The sequence below is a fragment of the Fukomys damarensis genome, unplaced genomic scaffold (genome assembly GCF_012274545.1).
Source record: "Fukomys damarensis isolate Sample0158 unplaced genomic scaffold, DMR_v1.0_HiC HiC_scaffold_8, whole genome shotgun sequence".
Taxonomy (NCBI): domain Eukaryota; kingdom Metazoa; phylum Chordata; class Mammalia; order Rodentia; family Bathyergidae; genus Fukomys; species Fukomys damarensis.
Genome location: NW_022900920.1, coordinates 4,471,319 through 4,490,656, shown reverse-complemented (window position 1 = coordinate 4,490,656; position 19,338 = coordinate 4,471,319). Strand labels below are relative to the sequence as shown.

At 40.8% G+C, this 19,338-nt stretch overlaps 1 protein-coding gene across 2 annotated transcripts in view; it reads left to right on the top strand.

Annotated features, from left to right (window-relative positions):
- Dnmbp (dynamin binding protein) overlaps positions 1 to 19,338 on the top strand; it is a 70,272-nt gene that overhangs the window by 1,295 nt on the left and 49,639 nt on the right. For both annotated transcript variants that reach the window (XM_010638531.1, XM_033761315.1), the window contains exons 3-4: positions 1,169 to 1,291; positions 10,315 to 12,318. In XM_010638531.1, coding sequence (XP_010636833.1) covers positions 1,169 to 1,291; positions 10,315 to 12,318 — 2,127 coding nt within the window. The remainder of the gene's footprint in view (positions 1 to 1,168; positions 1,292 to 10,314; positions 12,319 to 19,338) is intronic.

Here is a 19,338-nt window from a genome sequence, read left to right as displayed (position 1 = left end):
AAAAAAAAAAAAAAAAAAAAAAAAAAAAAGAAAAAGAAAAGAAAACAAAAAATCAAATATACATTAACATAGATTTGTTTTCTTAACTAGCCTAGGGAACGGTGGATATTTTCCCCGCTTCATATGCATCTGTGTTAATCCAATCCTTATATCTGTGGTCTGTGGATAGAGTATGTGATACAGTCCTGAGAGCATATCCCAGGGACACTTAACCCATATTTGGGAGCTATATTGTTTCCCAGTAAAAGTCTTCTGAGACTCTACTGCTGAGTAGAAGTTAGCGAAGCAGAGCGAATGACTTGTTTAGAGGCCCGGGGATGGGTGCCAACACAGAGGAACTGAGGAAATTTCATGAAACTTAAAACATGGATAGCTGAGGGGGCAGTAGAGCTGAAGCGAAGGCAGAAGCTGACCACAGAAGGCAGAGGGTCCCACGTAAAGCGTTAAGGAAGCAGGAGGCTGGGGAAGTGTCTTAAGCACAGTCAGATTTGTATTTGGGAAACTCACTGCTTCAGAGTGAAGAATGAGAGGAAGGGGAGAAAAACTCACAAGGAAGTGAGTTGGAAGTTACTGCAGTCACCCAGGTGGGAGGTGATGAGGACTCAGACCAAGGTGGTGTCTGGGAATTAGTGGACAGATTAAGGGACAGGAAGGATAAAATCAGACCTTCTTATTTTTCTAACTAACAAGCATTATTTTTCTGTACCCGCCTGTTAAAACCCTAGCCATATTCTAACTGAGATGCTTTTTCATAAAATTTTTTCTTGTTCTTCCTGACCTTTTATCTACTCTCTCTGAACTTATTTGCATACCCATGTTGTGACAGAAGATTTCAAGATTGTTTTCAAATCACTATTTCTCTGAACTAGATGTTCAGATTTTGGAAGACCCAGATGCCAGCCTCTTGTCTCCCTCTGCAGAATGCCTTGCTGGTATGGCTCCAATAAATGTTCTTTCAGTCACATTTTCTGTCTTCTAGGTGCACCTGATTTTGTGCACTGCACTTCTACATAGATCCCTCAGTGAATTTTTTATTCTTGGTCTGTAAATAGAGTCAGAAAAAAGTTTTTATCTCTGTACACAGAAAAAGAAACTTCAATATTAAGAGAAAATTTACTATTCAACATTAAATGCCAATATTCAGTACGCTTGGTTCCCCTCCCACCAGGACAGTTCCCCAGCAGTTTTGTGGAAGTTGTGACCATTCCCAGTCTAAAAGAGGGAGAAAGGCTGTTCGTCTGCATCTCTGAATTTACATCCCAAGGACTCAGCAGTCTTCCCCTCCATCGAGGTAAGCTTATCCTCAGAGACTGAACTGAAGATGAGGGTGGTGGTCTGCCTGTCCGAGAACTCGGTCTTTTACAAGTGGCTAGCATCTGGAGAGTCCTCAGCAGCACCAAGATAGTGGGGGGCGATACATTTTAGTTATACTTAATTATATTTTATAATTTCCACAATATTTTCTCACAAATACATTCTCATCTGCGCCTCAGCAGAAACCCAGAAGACAACAAAGTGGGTATTATCAACTATACTTTATAAAAAAATAGTATGGTTCAAAGGCATTTAGTTGCAGGTGAGAAATTTTGGCCTCAGGACTGGACTGATATCAATTTATCCTAAGTCAAGTTTTTGGCTTTCCATGGTCCGCACACTATAGCCACACTTTAGATTATCATTGTTTCCCATCAAAGCCAATGTGGCTTTTCTAAACAACATGGTTAATGTACTATTGTAATTTACTATTGTAAAGTGGTCATTTTGATATGCTGATTAACAGACAAAAACAAAACAGCTCCATTTTACTGCTTTACTACCATTAGATATTGTTACAAAAGTTCTCATCAGAATTAGTTTGAAATAGTTTAAGCCTGACTCACAAGCGCAAGGTCCCGAGTTTGATAAGTAAATAAATAAAAACAGTTTAAAATGGGTAGTTTAGCTGTGTCTCAGTGATCTTCCAAGTATTTCTCGTTTCTTACACTCTGGTATATTTGAACTTCCACACATGGATGATATACCATTTCAACGAGTAAATTCGGTTGTCCTCACATTTCTGCATAAACACAGAAACCAATAGAATTCTATAAACTGAGGCATATAATCTATCGAATTTTGTGATAACTCAGTCATGAAAATAGTAGGATTTTCACTTGGGAGGCTGAAGCAGGAGAATTGCCAGAGTTTGAGGTCAGTCTGGGCTATATGGTGAATTCAAGGCCAGCTTAAACTACATAGCAAGATCCTATCTAAAAAAAAAGGTAGAATTTATTAGATATGTTATTAATATCGTTATTTGTGTTATTAGGGAATCCCTTGTGTCACTGAAAGATAGGCTTAATTTCTTAAACTGTACACATACACACTCTGGAAAATGTAGCAAACTTCTTTAGTAGTTAGTAAAAAGAAAGGAATTTTGGATTTTGACATTAATCCTCAAAATCTGTTTGGAGAGTTTCTTGCACTTTACTCTGTGCTCAGCCTCTGCCTCTGTTCGTAGACTTCCTTGCTAGTCAACATTGGGAAGGCAGGCAGACATAAACTGAAATACCACGGCAGAGCTTTCATCCTTACTCGTACCTCTCTCAGCAGAAGTCTGAAATCTCTCTTGTGCTGGCCAGAAGCAGAAAGGAGAAAGGGCAGGAGCACAGTGGCTTTCATTAGAGCTGTGTCCAGAATGTGGATGGCATGGACTTTTCCTTTCCTACACCTGGTTCCATGTATAAATACTGGTGGAAGAATGTACTATGTGGAAATGTACAGTATGCCTAATAATATTCTGAGGAGTTTGAGAGTGTGGCTTCTATGAAGCTTTTTTACTTCATAGTTAAGTGTTGTATAGTCAAGTTGTAGGCACTAGAAATAAGAAAGAGATTTACTCTTAAATCCTGAACTGGCTTTGAAATTAAAAGTGACCTCAGACTTCCTGGGGCTGTCTGAGAGATTGTCCAGAAGACAGGCTCTCAGTCTCTGGCAAGCAGGACCCCAGGTCAGGCGAGTCCTGGAATCTATAAATCTTATCTTTTCTACTTATTCACCAGTTATGCCTACTAAGCTTAAAACTGTAAGTGGAAGGTGGATGTGGTGGCACACAGCTCTAATGCCAGCTCTCTGGGAGGCTGGGCAGGAGGATAGCAGGTTTGACCCTAGCTTCGGCAGTTTAGTGACTTAGGGAGACCCTGTCTCAACATTTTATAAAAGGGCTGAGAATATAGTTCAGTGTGAAGGCTCTGGGTCCACTTGTTAGTACATTTAAAAAAATCGTAAGTAGAGCCCAATGGAAGTGAATACACAGGGAGAGAGAATAGGAAGAGAATAGCTAAGTGCTTCATTTTTATCTTCTCTTCTCTGTGGTATATTCTGCTGGTAAACACTGACCCACTCAAGTGTTTCCTTCCCTGCCCTTCATCACTCCTGGCTCCACACGTCTTCCAGTTTGAAAACACAAGCTTCTGTGGGTGGGGAAGTCAGGTATATACCTACACAATTAGTCTTTTCTAGAAAGCTTGCTTGAAACAATCCGATGATTTTAATTTCTTTTATTTTCTGTACATGACAAATCACATCATCAGGTATTAATTTTGCTATTTGGAAACAAATCACCGGTTTTCAACTCAAACTTTTTTTTTTTTTTTTGGTACTGCGGATTGAACTCTGGTCTTTGTGCTTGCAAGGCAGGGGACGGAACCACTGAGCTAAATCCCTGGCTAGGCTTAAACCACGTTTTCAAGTCTAGTGCTTAGAATGGCCCTTTTACTTCTTAGACTGAAAATTATTTTTTCCATTAGATTAGCATTTCTAATTCCTTTATCCTTGGCCTCTATACTATTAGTCCTGATTCCTGGGATTTCTTTATTCTCCCTCTTAGCTGTCAGTGTGGCAGTATAGCTTCTCCTCAGCCAACCAAAAGCTTGGTTGTTGAGTACGTCAGGAAAGTTGGAAACCTTTAAGAGGATGGGGGATATATTTCAGATTTGTTGTGTTTTACCATGCTGACTTCTTAGTTGTTACTTATCTTTAAAAAATAATCACTAGGATTAATGAAAGAAAAACATATATATGAATATGATTTATGTATATATGTGTGTGTATATTAAGAGCAGATAATAGAGTTTAAGGGATAAGAATTGCGATGGCCCTGTTTAAATCCAACTCCACCACTTAACAGCTATAATTTATTTAAGTCGCTCAGCCTTAGTTCCCCTATCTAAAAAAATAGGGACAATATCAACCTCGGGTGGTTATAAGGATTAAATGAGGTTACACTGTACATGTAAAGCATCTGGCAAAGGGAAGCACTCAAAAAATGTTAGCCATTTTTATGAGACCTACCCTGGGTCCCTGAGGTTCGCCGATGTGCTGTGGGCTGTTATGGTTTGTGTTTAGATTTCCCTAACAACAAAGCCTTACGCTGATGAGCTGGGACTTGCTTTTTCAGAGGCAGGTGAATCTGGAACGTGTGATGTTGGGGTTAAGCACGGTGATTTCTAAACCACTACATGCGGCTGATTAGTTTGGCACCGCCCTAATCCTGGTTGTCTGAATAAGATAAAGGGGGCAGGAAGATGCTGTTCAGGAAGAAGCTGTTCAATTTCCTTGTTTCCTCTGTGACCGTGTGTGCACCGTGTTGTTTCTCCTCTGCCAGTCCTGTTTGTCGTCCCTGCCTTGGAGCCAACCAATTATGGCAAAAACTCATTTCCCCTTTAACTTTCGTTGCCAGGTATTTTCTGTCAGCAATGACAGAAAAGTAACTAACACAGAGGCGTTGTTGCTGGGTGACCCTGTGAAGTTTGTGTGTGTGTGTGTGTGTGTGTGTGTGTTGTGTGTGTGTATGTGTATACACGCGCGCTCTGTCCAGGAAAGTTCTACCTGGAACTGGAAACAGTAGTGGTTCTTCCAGCAGGTGTCACCCTTCCTCCTTTTCCTGAAGATGCCCAACTGTTCTGTTTTGTGTATTTTGAGTTATATTTAAACTCAGAAGCAAGACTGCCTCTTAGAAGAAGGGTCATTACAGGTGGTTGGGTCTCTGTACTAAAAAATAGCTGGAGCTGGGCACGGTGATATACACTTGTAATCCCAGCACGGTGGCAGGCTGAGGCAGGAGTATTGCAAGTTTGAGCCCAGCCTGAACAGTTTAGTGACTTAGCAAGACCCTGTCTCAAAAAAGTTGAGAAGTGTAGCTCAGTACAAAGGCCCTGGGTTCCATCTCCAGTATCACCCTAGTAAAAAGGAGGGGAAACAACACATAGAAAACAATAGGGTATAAGAAGGAAAAGACAAAACAATGATAAAGAGAAAAAAATATGTTTTATGGGGAGCGGTAGAAATCACACTACTTGTTGCCTCACATATCTCAGAATGCTAATACCTCATATTTCTAGGCCACTTCCCCTACCAAATAAAAAGCTAATAAAAATAAATTGATAAACTTATTTATAAATAAATTGATAGATGGTGTTTATCCATCAAAGCACACATGTCAACAATTTGTAGTACATGAGTATGAGATATCTAAGATCACAGTTCTGTTTGTTCATGTGTTTGTTTGGGGGTTTTGGTGCTTTGAGACAGGACCCCACTATGTAATTCAAGCTGGCCTTGAGCTATGCAGCCCAGGCTGGCCTCAAACTTGTGGCACTCCTCCTGCCTCAGTCTCCCTAGTGCTGATATTACAGGTTCATGCTACCATACACGACTGAGATTGCAGTTCTGGTACAGCTTATGTGGGAAGCTATGTACAGTGTGTGGTCAGGCCTTAAAAGCATACTGTTCGCTGGGCACTTAGAGCCACGAGTGGAATCAGTGAGGAACCTAATTCTTCTGAGCTTGTATCAGATTCTATGGCTTGCATTGTTCTTATCGTTTTATTTCTAATCTAGTTTCTGTTCAAACAAAAGAAATCTGACCAGAGCAATCAAGCAGTGTACCTAGGATTAACTGCCTCAGCCAGAGTCAGGCTGACTCTAAGAGACACTACACTTCTTGTTTTTCTGTTCTCAGATCTGGTCACCTCATTCCTGGAATTCCTCATATCGGTGTTCTGAAGTCTGAAAATGACCGCTAGGTCACCTCCATTCCTGAGGAATCACCTAGGATTCCAGGGCAACATGTCTGGTTAAAATGAGATTCTTGCAAAAGCTCAGGAATGGGGGCATTGAATGCCTTCCAGTGTCCAATTTGTGATTTTTATTTTGAAAATTCACCTTTATTGTGTAGAAATACCTAACAGATAGACAGTCTGCCAGGTACTAAAGCTTATCAAAATAGTCACTCAGCTGAAAATAGACAAGAAAACAAGCCCCATTATATGAGTTCATGGAAATCTGGCCAAACAAAGAAAATTCTGTGATTCTGCTGCTTTAAGCAAGCCAGTTCATTTGAAAACCAGCTGAGTGGGAATTATGGCACGCTTTTATTTCCTATTCACTAAGAGGCCCATTGTGTCTGGACAAAGTCTCATCGTGGAGTTCTCTCTGTAGCTCTGTTGGCAGGCTACAAGCTCTGTAGGGGAAAATAAATCTTGTAATTCTCAGAACTCAAAGCTTTGACCCGCATTGAATCATAAATTAAAAGAATATAGAAATATAGGACCAAGACCCTATGTTTTGGACAACTAAGCAAAATATTATCAATTCCGTGAAAATATATTCCATAAAGTCTAAAACTTTACAGTGGGTACTATGTAGTCTGTAAAAGTACAAGTGCCAGAATTAGTGATACAAGTGATAATTTCTTTCACAGGCTATATACATGGCCCAAATGAATGTGAACTTCTAAGGATTTTAAAGAAGCATATTAAGATTCAGATGGAAGACAGGCGTGGTGGCACACGCCTGTAATCCCAGCATTTGGGAGGCTGAGGTAGGAGGATCGCTGTGAGTTCGAGACCACCCTGGGCTACATAGTGAGTTCCAGGTCAGCTTCAACTACATAGTGAGACCCTGTCTAAAAAATAAAAAAAAAAAACACATTCAGATGGAAAGGGAATATAGTATACATAAACGTTTGGTGTTTATAATGACACAGCTTTTATATGGAGAACAATAGAAGTCCCTCATGCAGAACAGGGTCTCATAGCATAGGTAAGGTCATATGGGATGGTTGAGGAGGGGAGAAGGTATGACTGCATGATTGTGAACACAAGATTGCATCAAGGTGAGACGAACAATAGCCTTTTGGTATCTTAACAAGTAAAGCTCTTCAGAGTGTGTCCAGGGCAGATTTATTTTTTAAATTTATTTTGGATAATTTGAATAGGGATATTAGGGAAGTAGGCAGTAGGTTCTTCATAAAGTCTCATGGTAAAAGTTTGAGCTCAGGAAAGATGTTATAAAATCAGTATATGTACAGTTAATTGGCATGAATCATTTGGAAGACTAGAAAAACATTTAGGGCTAGATTTTGTTTGTTTGTTTTTTGAAACAGGGTCTCACTATGTAGTTGAGACTGAACTGGAGCTCATTATGTAGCCCAGGCTGGTCTCAACTCACAGCTGATGCTCCTCTCTCAGCCTCCCGAGTGCTGGGATTACAGGAGTGCGCCACCACGCCCAGCTAGGGCAAGATTTTAAAGGATAAGACAGTAGAAACTATTAACAAAGAGCAATTAATAAATGGAAGAAATATACAAAAGAAGGAAGTAGAGGGGAAAAGAAAGTTAGCAAGAGCCAGTTTTAGAGGAAACAAATATTGAATTTGCTTGGGATTGGAGGTAAAAAATAATCATTAACAGATGGACACTGAGTGCCATGCAAGTGGCTTTACATCAGATTCCTAAAATACAAAAGAGAAGTGGGTCCTATCAATATGGAACCTATAATCCACTTGGGGAGTTAGGTGAACTTAATCTCTTCAAAAATCCAGATCATACAAAAATCAACAGCATAAAAGATAATCCATTTTTTTCAATGTACTCAACTATGTAAAGATTCGTGGTTTTGCTAGAGGCTTTGCCTCCCGGATCTTACCTTATATTTACCATTTCACCTTTACATCCATTTGCCACTCGACTCCCAAGTAAGAGGAATGTTAGAATCAGATTAAAATTGAGCTGGGCATCGTGGCACATTGTCTGTAACCCCAACACTCGGGAAGTCGAGGCAGCAGGCTCATTTTAGGCCATCTTAGGCTACAGTGAATTCAAAACCAGCCTGAACTACAATAGCAAGATTCTGTCCAAGAAAAAACAAACAAATACAAAGATTAAAATTGATAGGCTGGGCATGGAGGCTCACGCCTGTAATCTCAGCACTTGGAAGGCTGAAGCAGGAGGATTGTCACAAGTTTGAGAACAGCCAGGGCTATATAATGATTTAAAGGCCATGCTGAACTACATAGCAAGACACTGTCTTAAAAAGAATAAACAAAACCTAGGAATTTTAAAAAATGTTATTTATCATTTCACCAAAAGCCCCATGACATATTAACATAAATATAAAAACCTCATATATTAACATAAATAACATTTTTATTAAAAGTAACTTTTAGAGCCGGGGGTGTGGTGTCGCACGCGTATAATCCCAGCAGGAAGGCTGAGGCAGGAGGATCACTGTGAGTTCATGACCAGCCTGGACTACACAGTGAGTTCCAGTTCCAGGTCAGTCTCAACTACATAGTGAGACCCTGTCTCAAAAACCAAAAAAAAAAAAAAAAAAAAAAAAAAAAAAAGTAACTTTTATTTTCCAAACCAAAAAAAAAAATTTAGTGGCTGTGATACTGATTTACATTTTTGTAAGTCTTTTTAATGTTTGACTTAATAGAAGAAGGCTGGATTTTTATATTTGCATCTGTATTCAATCTACTTCAATATGTTGTTCAGATTGAAATATATTTTTTAAAATTTCATCTTCTTACAGATATGTAATGGGAACTAGGAGGGGTATTTTAATAGTCATTGTAAATATTCTTCTTTGATACAGCATCAGAATGCAAGGAGCAGTTTCTTTCTTTCTTTCTTTCTTTCTTTTTTTTTTTTTTGGTTTTTTGAGACAGGGTCTCACTTATGTAGTTGAGACTGACCTGGAACTCACTGTGTAGCCCAGGCTGGTCTCGAACTCACAGCAATCCTCCTGCCTCAGCCTCCCAAGTACTGGGAATGCAGTCATGCGCCACCACGCCCAGCAAGGAGCAATTTCTTAAACATTAATTGCAGTGTGGGATCTGAAACTGTATCAGTGAACTTTTTATACTACTACACTAAAATCCATTAATCTGGATTTTGTAATGAGTCTTTTATTCATTAGTGATTTTATAACATTCATGTCATTTGGAAAATATTGGTTTAATGAGTCATTCCATTTTTCTAAAAGTTGAGCATTTTATCATGTAGCATCACAAAGTATGTTTCTTAGTATCTCTAATGATCTCATTACAAAAATCTTTGTGTATGGTAAAGCAGTCAAGCTCATGATGATAGAAATTCTCCCAAACTGATTTTAGCTTGAAAGTTGGAATTTTATCATTGGCAACAAATATTGTTGCTTGTTTTCCTTGAACTTACTGACTCACCTCTTTGGTTTTGGAGAAAATGCCTCTCAGCCGCCTGAGCCTGAAAAACCATAGCTGTCAATCAGGCATGCCTTCATATAAAAGAATGCTCATCAAAGAAAAGCGGTCAATTCAAGTGTATAACTCAGTTGCTTTAGTGCTTTCCCTCAAGACCATCAGTAAAAGTACTTTTGTGTAATTGCTATATTATTACACAGAATATTACAGAGGCAGAATCCACAAGATTTGAGATTCAATACAACATAATTTTTATTGCTCCATCAAGGACATTCTTAACTACAGCTGGCTTTGTTTTTTATATTTGATGATGTGGTGAAGAATACATTGCCCATTTGTGTAATTTGTGTCACTGCCTTGGCTTACACAGTACCAGCAGTTTTACCCCCTACTGCTTTTACATAGTCATTGTGAATGTAATGAATGTAAACACAGAGAAAAGTATAAATTACTATGAAAGTAGTTTTGACATCTCACATCCTCTGAAAGGATCTTGGGGCCCCCCAGGATCCATGGGTCACACTTTGAAAACCACTTTTTCAAACCACACTTTGAAAACCATAAACATGTTCCAGGGCTAAGGATTTAGCTCAGTGGTACTGTGCCTGCACTGTAAGGTCCTGAGTTTGAGTCCAGTACCAGAAAAAAAAAAAAAAAAAACCCTAAAAAAATAAACATGTTCCAATTCATTAAACTATCACAGTGTTTGTGGTATGTAGTTCCTTGAATCGACAGGTGTTTAAAACGATGAATTGCATTATTGGTCATAGTAACATGCTGCTGAGGTTGTTATCTGTTTTTCTTTCTCCAGGTGACCTGGTGATTCTCAATGATGATATTCCCACTGCGGGCTGGCTGCAGGGCCGCAGCTGCTGGGGCTCACGGGGCTTCTTCCCCTCCTCATGTGTTCGAGAACTCTGCCTTTCCTCTCAAAGCCAGCGGTGGCACTCACATAGTGCACTGCTTGAGATTCCTGAATACTCCATGGGACAAGCACGGGCCCTCATGGGACTTTCTGCTCAGCTGGAGGAGGAGTTGGACTTTAGGGAAGGGGATGTGATTACCATTATTGGAGTTCCCGAGCCAGGTTGGTTTGAAGGGGAGTTAGAAGGTCGAAGAGGCATTTTCCCAGAAGGTTTTGTAGAGCTTTTGGGGCCCCTGAGGACCGCGAATGAAGCAGTAACTTCCGGAAATCAAGATGACTGTGTTGGTAACGGTGAAGTAGATATGCCTCTAGGCGAAGAAGAGAAAGGGCCAGAGGAGGACAACGAGCAACCTGGGGCCTATGGAATTGCCCTCTATAGATTCCAAGCTCTGGAGCCTAATGAGTTGGATTTTGAAGTAGGGGATAAAATTCAAATCCTGGCAACCTTGGAGGACGGCTGGCTAGAAGGGTGCCTGAAGGGCAAGACAGGCATTTTTCCTCACCGCTTCGTAAAGTTATGTGCTAATGCCAGAACAGTAGAACCCGTAGCTTTGTCCCAGGAAGGCAGCCTTACCAAAACCCCAGAGAGTTCGTGGGGTGCTTTGGAGAATTCCTTAGTAGTGGAGACACCAGGGCATGAATCTCATGAGTACAAAGCAGAGACCACCAGCTGTGTTCTTCCTGAGACCTCCACTACTCCCGTAAATCATCTGAGCCCTGAGTATGACATAAATGAGAACTCCATTCAAGATGACAGTACCTCAGGAGGGATCCCCAGAAGCCCTAGTGCAGAGCTCGAAAAGCCTCTTGCCAAAGATTCTGATTTGACTCATTATTTAGAGGCAGTCAATGGTGTTTCTTCCCAACCTCAGGTACCTATTCATTCAAAATTGCAGAAAAATCAGGATTATTCTACAGCAGAAGGGAGCCATCAAAGCTCAGAACAGTTCTCTAACCTTCCTGTAGAAGCCAGGACTAGAGACTACTCAACCCTACCTCCCAGGAGAACATATGCCCCGTGGAGCTCCCAGGAGAAGCCACTGGCTCCCCTTCACAGAGGCTCTTCCTTCACAGCCTCGAGGGTAGCCCAGCCCAGCCAGTTGAGCCCTCAGTTCGAGGGCACGGCAAAGTGTGCTACGAGGCACCACACATCCAAAGAAAACACCTCTAGCTTCTGCTCCACATCAGAGAGATCAGAAAGAAACCCTCGTCCACAAGGCAAGGGCCCCACTGTGGCAGTCACAGCACTTTCACACGGAGATGGCAGCACCGACCTGGATTCCAAGTTGACACAACAGCTGATAGAATTCGAGAAGAGCCTGTCAGCGTCTGCCGCGGAGCCAGATAAAATTTTACGCCACTTTTCAATTACGGACTTTAATTCAGAGAAGGATATTGTCCGAGGTTCCTCAAAATTAATCCCTTCGCAGGACCTACCTGAGAGAAAAAAAGCACTAAGGCCACCGCCACCCCGGCCCTGTACTCCAACATCTACTTCCCCACACTTGCTGGTTGACCAGAGCCCAAAACCCATACCCCCTTTGCCCGTGCGGCCATCTCGCCCAGCTCCCCTGCCTCCTGCACAGCAGAGACTGAATGCAGCCTCCCACAGTCCATCCTCCTGTCACCGTCCTAGCTTCAAGACTCCAGAAAAGGAGGGCCCTGAGCACGTGGAGCAGAGTCCGGCTCGGACTTCACCCTGTCCCTCAGTCCTGGCGAGGATTCGGGAAATGGAGCAGGATCTGGATATGTACACCAGAGCTCAAGAAGAGCTGCGCCTGATGCTGGAGCAGAAGCAAGATGAATCCTTGAGGGCAGAGACCCTTGAGAATCTCAAGTTCTATGAGAGTAACATTGAAAGTTTGAACCTGGGACTGCAGCAACTGAGAGGTAAGTGATGAGGAACTAATGTCTCCGTGTTTTTTGACAGCCACAATCAAGGGAACAGTCTGCCCAGGTGTGTGAGGGAGTGCTACCATCTTTGATCATCAGAGATGATTTTCATTACTCCGTTTCTTACTTCTGTCACTACAATTAGATTGTTCTTTCTCGCTATATCTTGTGACTGTTGTATCCTTTTCAGTTCATTTGCTGCTCAGGTAAAGAAGGTCAAGCCTTGGAGACATGGGGTCCCACTGACGTGTACCTCGCCTACTGTTACGATGTCCGTGGTACGGAATAGGAACTCCCTAAATGTAACTTCTTTAACTATGTTCTACCAAGAACTAAAGACTGCTAGGCCAAGACTCCTAAGGGGGGAAAAAAAACGAAAAACAAAAAAACAGCTTGTATCTTTGTGGTCCAGAACAAACTATATTTATAACTATATTTCAGTTATAAAAATAACCAACATTTCTTCATTTACTAGTAAGCATTTGCTACCATTTGCTTACACAAGGAATTTTCACAGCCCCCTTAAAAGTATGGGCTAATTCTTATGGCTGCTTTGTAGAGGAGAAAACTAGGGCTTACAGAGATTAATTTGCCAAGGGAGATGGCATTTAAGCTCATGTTTCTTACTAATATAGTTTACTATTTCCCACTAATTTACATTCTGTGACCAGTCTTAGAGACTTCATATTTGTCAGACTCACAGGAGCAATAATTTATAAAGTAGGAAGAATAAGAGGGAGCCAAAGGCAGTTGGTCTAAGGCCCTAGGACACGATGACTGCACATCACTTTTGGCCTATGTACCGGAAACCTCTGATCCTACATGTTACCAGGAAAGTAAATGATAAAAAGTAACCTGGGGATCTAGAAATTGCAGGATACCAAAAAGAAATAAAAGCAGAAACGTGTGTATCCCAGTGACATGTGTATCGGGTCATGGTGGCAGACTGAGTACCCAGATCTGCCTCCCCTTCTACCTTTACATCTCTAAAAGAGAATGAGGAGAGTATAATTTTAAAATTCCAACAATAAGTTGCATTATTGGAAGGCCAGATCAAATAGTTTTCTGAAAGATGAAAAGCAGCTGTTGTTGCAGAAAAGGAAAAAAACCTCTATCCAAAATATACTTAGGAAAGGAGCACAGTTCCAGCAGAACTCCAGACTCAGAGATGGGGCAGTTGAGAGGTCCTGGGACAAGTTTAATGTGACTAATTAGGGAACAGCTAGACTCCTAGCTATTAAAAATATGTGTATAATAAATATATGTATAGTAGAGGAACTGCAGCAAACTTTGACTTTGAGTGTTAGGATAGGTGCTTAGACATGGCCTCAAAAAGGTGTTCATGTAACGCTGTACCCGAGCTCTTGCTTTGATGATCTGGAGCACCCAAAAAGGGATTCTGTGGGAACCTTGGCTGGGATCTGTGTCCCCAAGTCCCAGTATTCTCCCTGTTCTTCCACACTTAAATGTTTCTAGATACACTTGTAATACTATTATTTTGTTACATATACAGGTGGGAAAACTAAAGTCCCTCAAATTCCACATAGCAGGGACTTCTCAATAATGTCATTGTTTTAGAATGAATGGTGTTCCACAGAAGGATTATGTCTTCTGTGCGCAAGAACACTGGGGAGTGTGTTTAAACAGATACGTAGATTAATGGGTTAAGTACTGATGCTGTTTTTTTTCACCTGACCTTTTTCCATACTAATTTAATAATTCAGTAAGCATTTTTACTATACATATATTTTTAATTGCTAAAAGTTTAAAACTGTGAAAGATACCAGTAGGTAAGTGGAGTCTCAATCAGATTTTTAATAATTTCAATCTATGAAATACTTCATTAGGAATGGTAATGTTATCTGACTATTCATTAGATATATTATTTATATCAACTGCTAATATGATGAAATTACTTATCCCTTACAGTCACAGACTGTTAAGACTCTTAAGGTCCTCTTTTTCTATGTTCATAAAGGTATAGTCAACAATATAAATAGCTCATCAAGATAAAGAAATTCATCAGACTGGGTACCAGACTTCTCTAGCTCAGTCCCATGTAACTTCTAATCTTGAAATTTAAAGGCCTATGAATTTTTGTTTTATTTTATTTTGTGGTACTGGAGATTGAACCCAAACAATGAGCTACATCCCTGGCTCATTTATTTGTTTATTTATTCATTCATTCATTCTTGGTACTGGGGATTGAACTGGGGTCCTTGCACTTGTGAGGCAGGAGGCAGAACCACTGAGCTAAATCCCCAGCCCTCATCTGTGGCTCTTTTAAATTTTGAAACAGAGTCTCACTGAATTACTAAATTGCCCAGGCTAAGCTCAAACTTGTGATTGTTCTTCTGCAGTTTCCTGCAGTTTCTGGGATTACAGGTATGTATCATGATGCCTGGCTTTAAAATTACTCTTAAGAGAGAAACTTAGGGCCAGGGATTTAGCTCAGTGTTTCCACTGCCTGCCTTGCAAGCAGAAGGACCCGAGTTTGATCCCCGGTACCAAAAAAAAAAGAGAGAAACTTAAATATACAACACATTAGTTGCCCTATTGGATGGAGTTGATCTATATTTTATGACTCATATTTCAGACATGGGAAAAAGTTTCCATTTTGCACTGATATTGGTTGAATTGCTAAGTGTATACACAGGAGGTAGGGCCGTTCTATTATAGTGTATTTTGTTTTATATAAACTCACTTTCTGTTTTACCAGTGAAAAAAAAAATTTTTTCTAAGGAATGTAAAAAAGCGCTTTAATAAATAAATCTAGATGTAGGCATCCGTGGCAATACCTCCTGGACACATAGTTCTTTTTTCGCTTTTCATCTGCAAAATAAGGAACTAAAATCTGGGAAAACTATAGAAAGTTGCTTGGAGGGTGAGTGAGCCACAGAGTCCTTGCCCTGGCACACCCCCTGAAAACAAAACCGACAAAACTCATTGTGCATTAATTAGTGCAGAAACAAAGACAGATTCAGCAAGTGCAAGGGTGACTACAATTTTCCCTTGTCCTTGGGAAGCCAGCTCCCTGGTTGCTAATGGCAGTGTAGCCGTGCAGGCTCCATAACCCACTGGGAAATGTCCTAGGGAAACCCCCCTTGGGCTTTCTGCCTCTGAATCCCCTTCGGTCTGACTTGGACAAGTTTCCAGCACCCTCAGTTAGAGGATCCCTTTTGGACACCGGGCCCATCCCGGATTCCCGTTCTAGCAGCCCCTCTGATTCAGACACAAGTGGCTTCAGTTCTGGATCAGGTCATCTCTCAGACTTATTTCATTTCCGCATTTCTCCTCCTCTGCCTTTCCTGTCTCTGACAGGGGGTGGTCCCAGAGACCCCTTAAAGATGGGGGTTGGGTCCCACATGGACCACACCTTCCCCAAGAAGTGCTTCAAGGAGGTGACCTGGAGCTTCAGTGTGGCCATCCCGGGACCTCTTCGAAGCCCCCAAGGATCCCTTCAGCACAGAGAGGGCCAGGCTGCACCGGCAAGCTGCCGCTGTGAACAAAGCCACCTGTACCCGGAGTGGCCAGCTTCCTCCCGGAACTATAAGAATCCCATCTGTTCTTGCAAGGTGTTCTTAGGACGTGTTCCTTGGGATATCACAGACGCTGGATTGGGTAACACCTTCCGTGTTTTTGGTTCTCTGAGTGTGGAGTTAGGGAACATGCTCAGTATTGAATGTGTGCTGCTCTGGGCCGAGGAGTCTGAGTCCTGGGTGCTCCAGGGTCGGTCCCAGCCTGTTAGATGGAGGGACTGCAGACCAAAGCACAAGCCATTTGCGTCTGGGAGGGCACGGGAAGATTTTTGCGCAGACATGGGGAAAAGCATCTTGCTTATAACTGTTTCTTCAGAGTCCTAGAAGTCTGGTAAATGATCGTGCATTCCTCGATTTACTGGTGTAGTGCAGACTCTACTGTACTGAAATCCAAAGAATTGTCCAATATGGCGTTTATCCTTCGAAAGATACTGGCATTGCTACACGTGGAGAGTGCAGGCGCTTCCTGATTGTCCCAGCAATTTTTTATCCTTCCTCTTTCTTCTTCCTGTGGGAATGCCATGGGGCCCGGGCCCAGGCCCCGCCAGCCTGACTAACTGAGGGGCCCGGCACCGGCAGGGACGTACATGCATGTGGCTCTGTTTCTTCAGCGGGTTGCCTCCATTGAAAATGTTTGATCTGCTTATTCGATTTTGATTTTGCCGTTCATACTGCTTTTGTTAATTCACATTTTAGATGAGTTTTGCATTGTCTAGCAGTAGTTTGTCACTGTGATATTCATAACTTCTCTTTGCATTTCTTCTGTTAAAATATTTAGAGAGGATAGAGAGTAGCTTAGTGGTAGACCATGTACTTAGCATGTGCAAAGGCTCTGGGTTAAATCCTCAGCACCAAATAACAGCGGTATAACCTGTAGTAAACATTAAACATTGAAAAACACTGGGCAAACATTACTGGTTATTATTCAAATGAGAAAATTCACTTTGTTTAGCAATGTTCAACACTATATAGAGAACATGGATCAGAATTGCCAAATTTAAGGGAGTTGCTTCCAAAACTTGATTTCTTGGACCATCACATACAAGCTTTATAAAAATCATACTATGCAAATAAGTGTATTGATTTTTATTTGCAAGAATGACTCACTGTTGGCAGCACACAGGGCCATAAGCCGCATACTCAGAAACACATGTATAGCATAGCAATGGTTCTGAACAAAACTTATCTGATTGCCCACGACTTTCCATCCTACGTGTTCTTGTACTGGTTGCTGGAAATGTCAATAGTAATTTTTCACTTTTTGTGTCAGTATTTTCAAATTTGCTTTTATCTTGCTATGAGTGAATTTCTTTAAACCCACATCTCTACATTTATTGTTAGGCTTTATTCATACAAGAGACTTCTAGTACTTTCTCTTGTTTTCCAGATTTCTTTACTGATTTTTCTTAGGATTTAAACATAAATTTCTCAAGAAATTCTTAGAAGAAATTTCCACATGAAAACACTACTTGTTTTCAACCCACGTCCAATTTAAACCAGTTTCAAGACTTAATGTACCTTGTACTCTGGATGACCACAGTATTGGAACCCCAGGTGTAATTCACCAAGAGGTTTAGTCCAACTCTGATTTACCCTTAGGAATCCATAATTTTGAGTTAGACTCCTCACCTTGTTAAAGCTCTGGGATTTGTTTTTGAACCTCTAAGAAGACTATTGATGTAAAATCTCAAGTCTTTAGGGACTGGCAAATACCTTCATGTAGTACAGTTTTTATGGGCATTTATACCTCTCTGGATTCCAGTTTTTTCTTTGGCTTTGGCCTGGATTTCTTTATCATCTTGTCATCATGTTTATGGTTTTTTTTCATTCTTTGTTTTTGTTTTGTTTTGTTTTTGCTTGCCTGTTTGTTTTTTTAGTACTGAGGATTGAACCCAGGACCTCACACATTAGGCAGATGGTCTACCACTGAGCTGCACCCTAGCTCTTAAGGCGTTTTAGTATTTTTTTCTAATTTTTTAATTTTTCCTTATAAAAGAGTTAAACTTAGACTTCAATTTTTAGAAACAGAAGGCACAAATAAACTGGTGTTTGGCTCTAATTAAAAATCAGTTTTGAATTTGGAACTAATATATAGTCAGTACAGAATAGTAGCTGATAATTATGACTGGTATGTGTTGCAACGGGGATGAAAATGTCACTGAGAATGGGCTCCAGTATGGATTTCAGGTCAATCATTTGTCTTAGAATACTTGTTTATACTTTTATTTATTTATTTATTTATTTATTGAGACAGAGTCTCGCTTTGTAGTTCAGACTGGCCCTGAAGTCACTATGTATGTAGTCCAGGCTGGCCTTTAACTTGTGGCGATCCTCCTGCCTCGGCCTCATGAGTGCTGGGGTTACAGGTGTGCACCACCAAGTCTGGCTGACTACTTGTTTATTTTTTACCAATATGCTAAGGACAAGATACATAGTGAGGAGCATAATTGATATACTCTCAGTCCTTAAGGAGTTTCTACTCAAATGGGTTGCTAATCAATAAGTCAAGGTCCATATCTAAAGCAAATCTGATGAGTAGGTGACTTCCTAACCACACAAACATTATAGATAAGTTTTCAGGCATGCAGGTTTTCCATTACATGTAACCTTTTAAAGCTCTGGTCAGAAATGCATAGTACTGCCCCAAGAGGATCTTATTTTAGCATCATAGACCTTTTCTACCTACCTCAGGGTGAGATGGTCATTCCTGAATTTGACAAATAGTCATGGTGGGTATTCATTTCTTTAGTCAGCAAATGTTTCTTTTTTGTTTGTTTGTTTGTTTTTTGAGACAAAGTTTTGCTATATGGTTCAGGCTGGCCTTGAACTCACTGTGTAGCCCAGGTTGGCCTCGAACTCACAGTGATCCTTCTGCATCAGCCTCTCAAGTGCTGGAATTACAGGTATGCACCACCACACTCAGCTAAAGGTTTCTTAAATACATCTCTGAGCTAAGCACTGACTATGCATTGATTAGCATATAGCAAATAACATAGTAATATGGTCATTCATATTAGTGTGTCTTTGAAACTCTAATGATCATACTGATACGGTCCTTTACAGTTAATCATGTTGTCTGTCTTGCTGCTTTGAGTTATGGCCACAGTGTAGATCATTCCATGACCTCATTTTTCTCTTCTCAGTCAGTACAGTGTCTGATTAATGTCAGCCTCTCTTACATTTGGAACTTGCTCTAAACTTCTCTCTTCCCAGCCTTTGTTTTTCTTTCTTTTCTTTTTCCTCTAGTATTGGGAATTGAACCTGGCCCTCACACTGATGTATATCCCAGGTATATCCCAAGTTCTAAATTGCGATCCTCCTGCCTCAGCCTCTCAGAGGGCTAGAATTACAGGCATGTGCCACCATGCTCAGCTGATACCAGGCTTTAAGGTAGTATCAAAAAGAAGGCTGGCTAGAGGCGCTCACTGATTTAATGACAACTTGCAAATCAAATCAGATTTTTTTTTTTTTTTTTTTT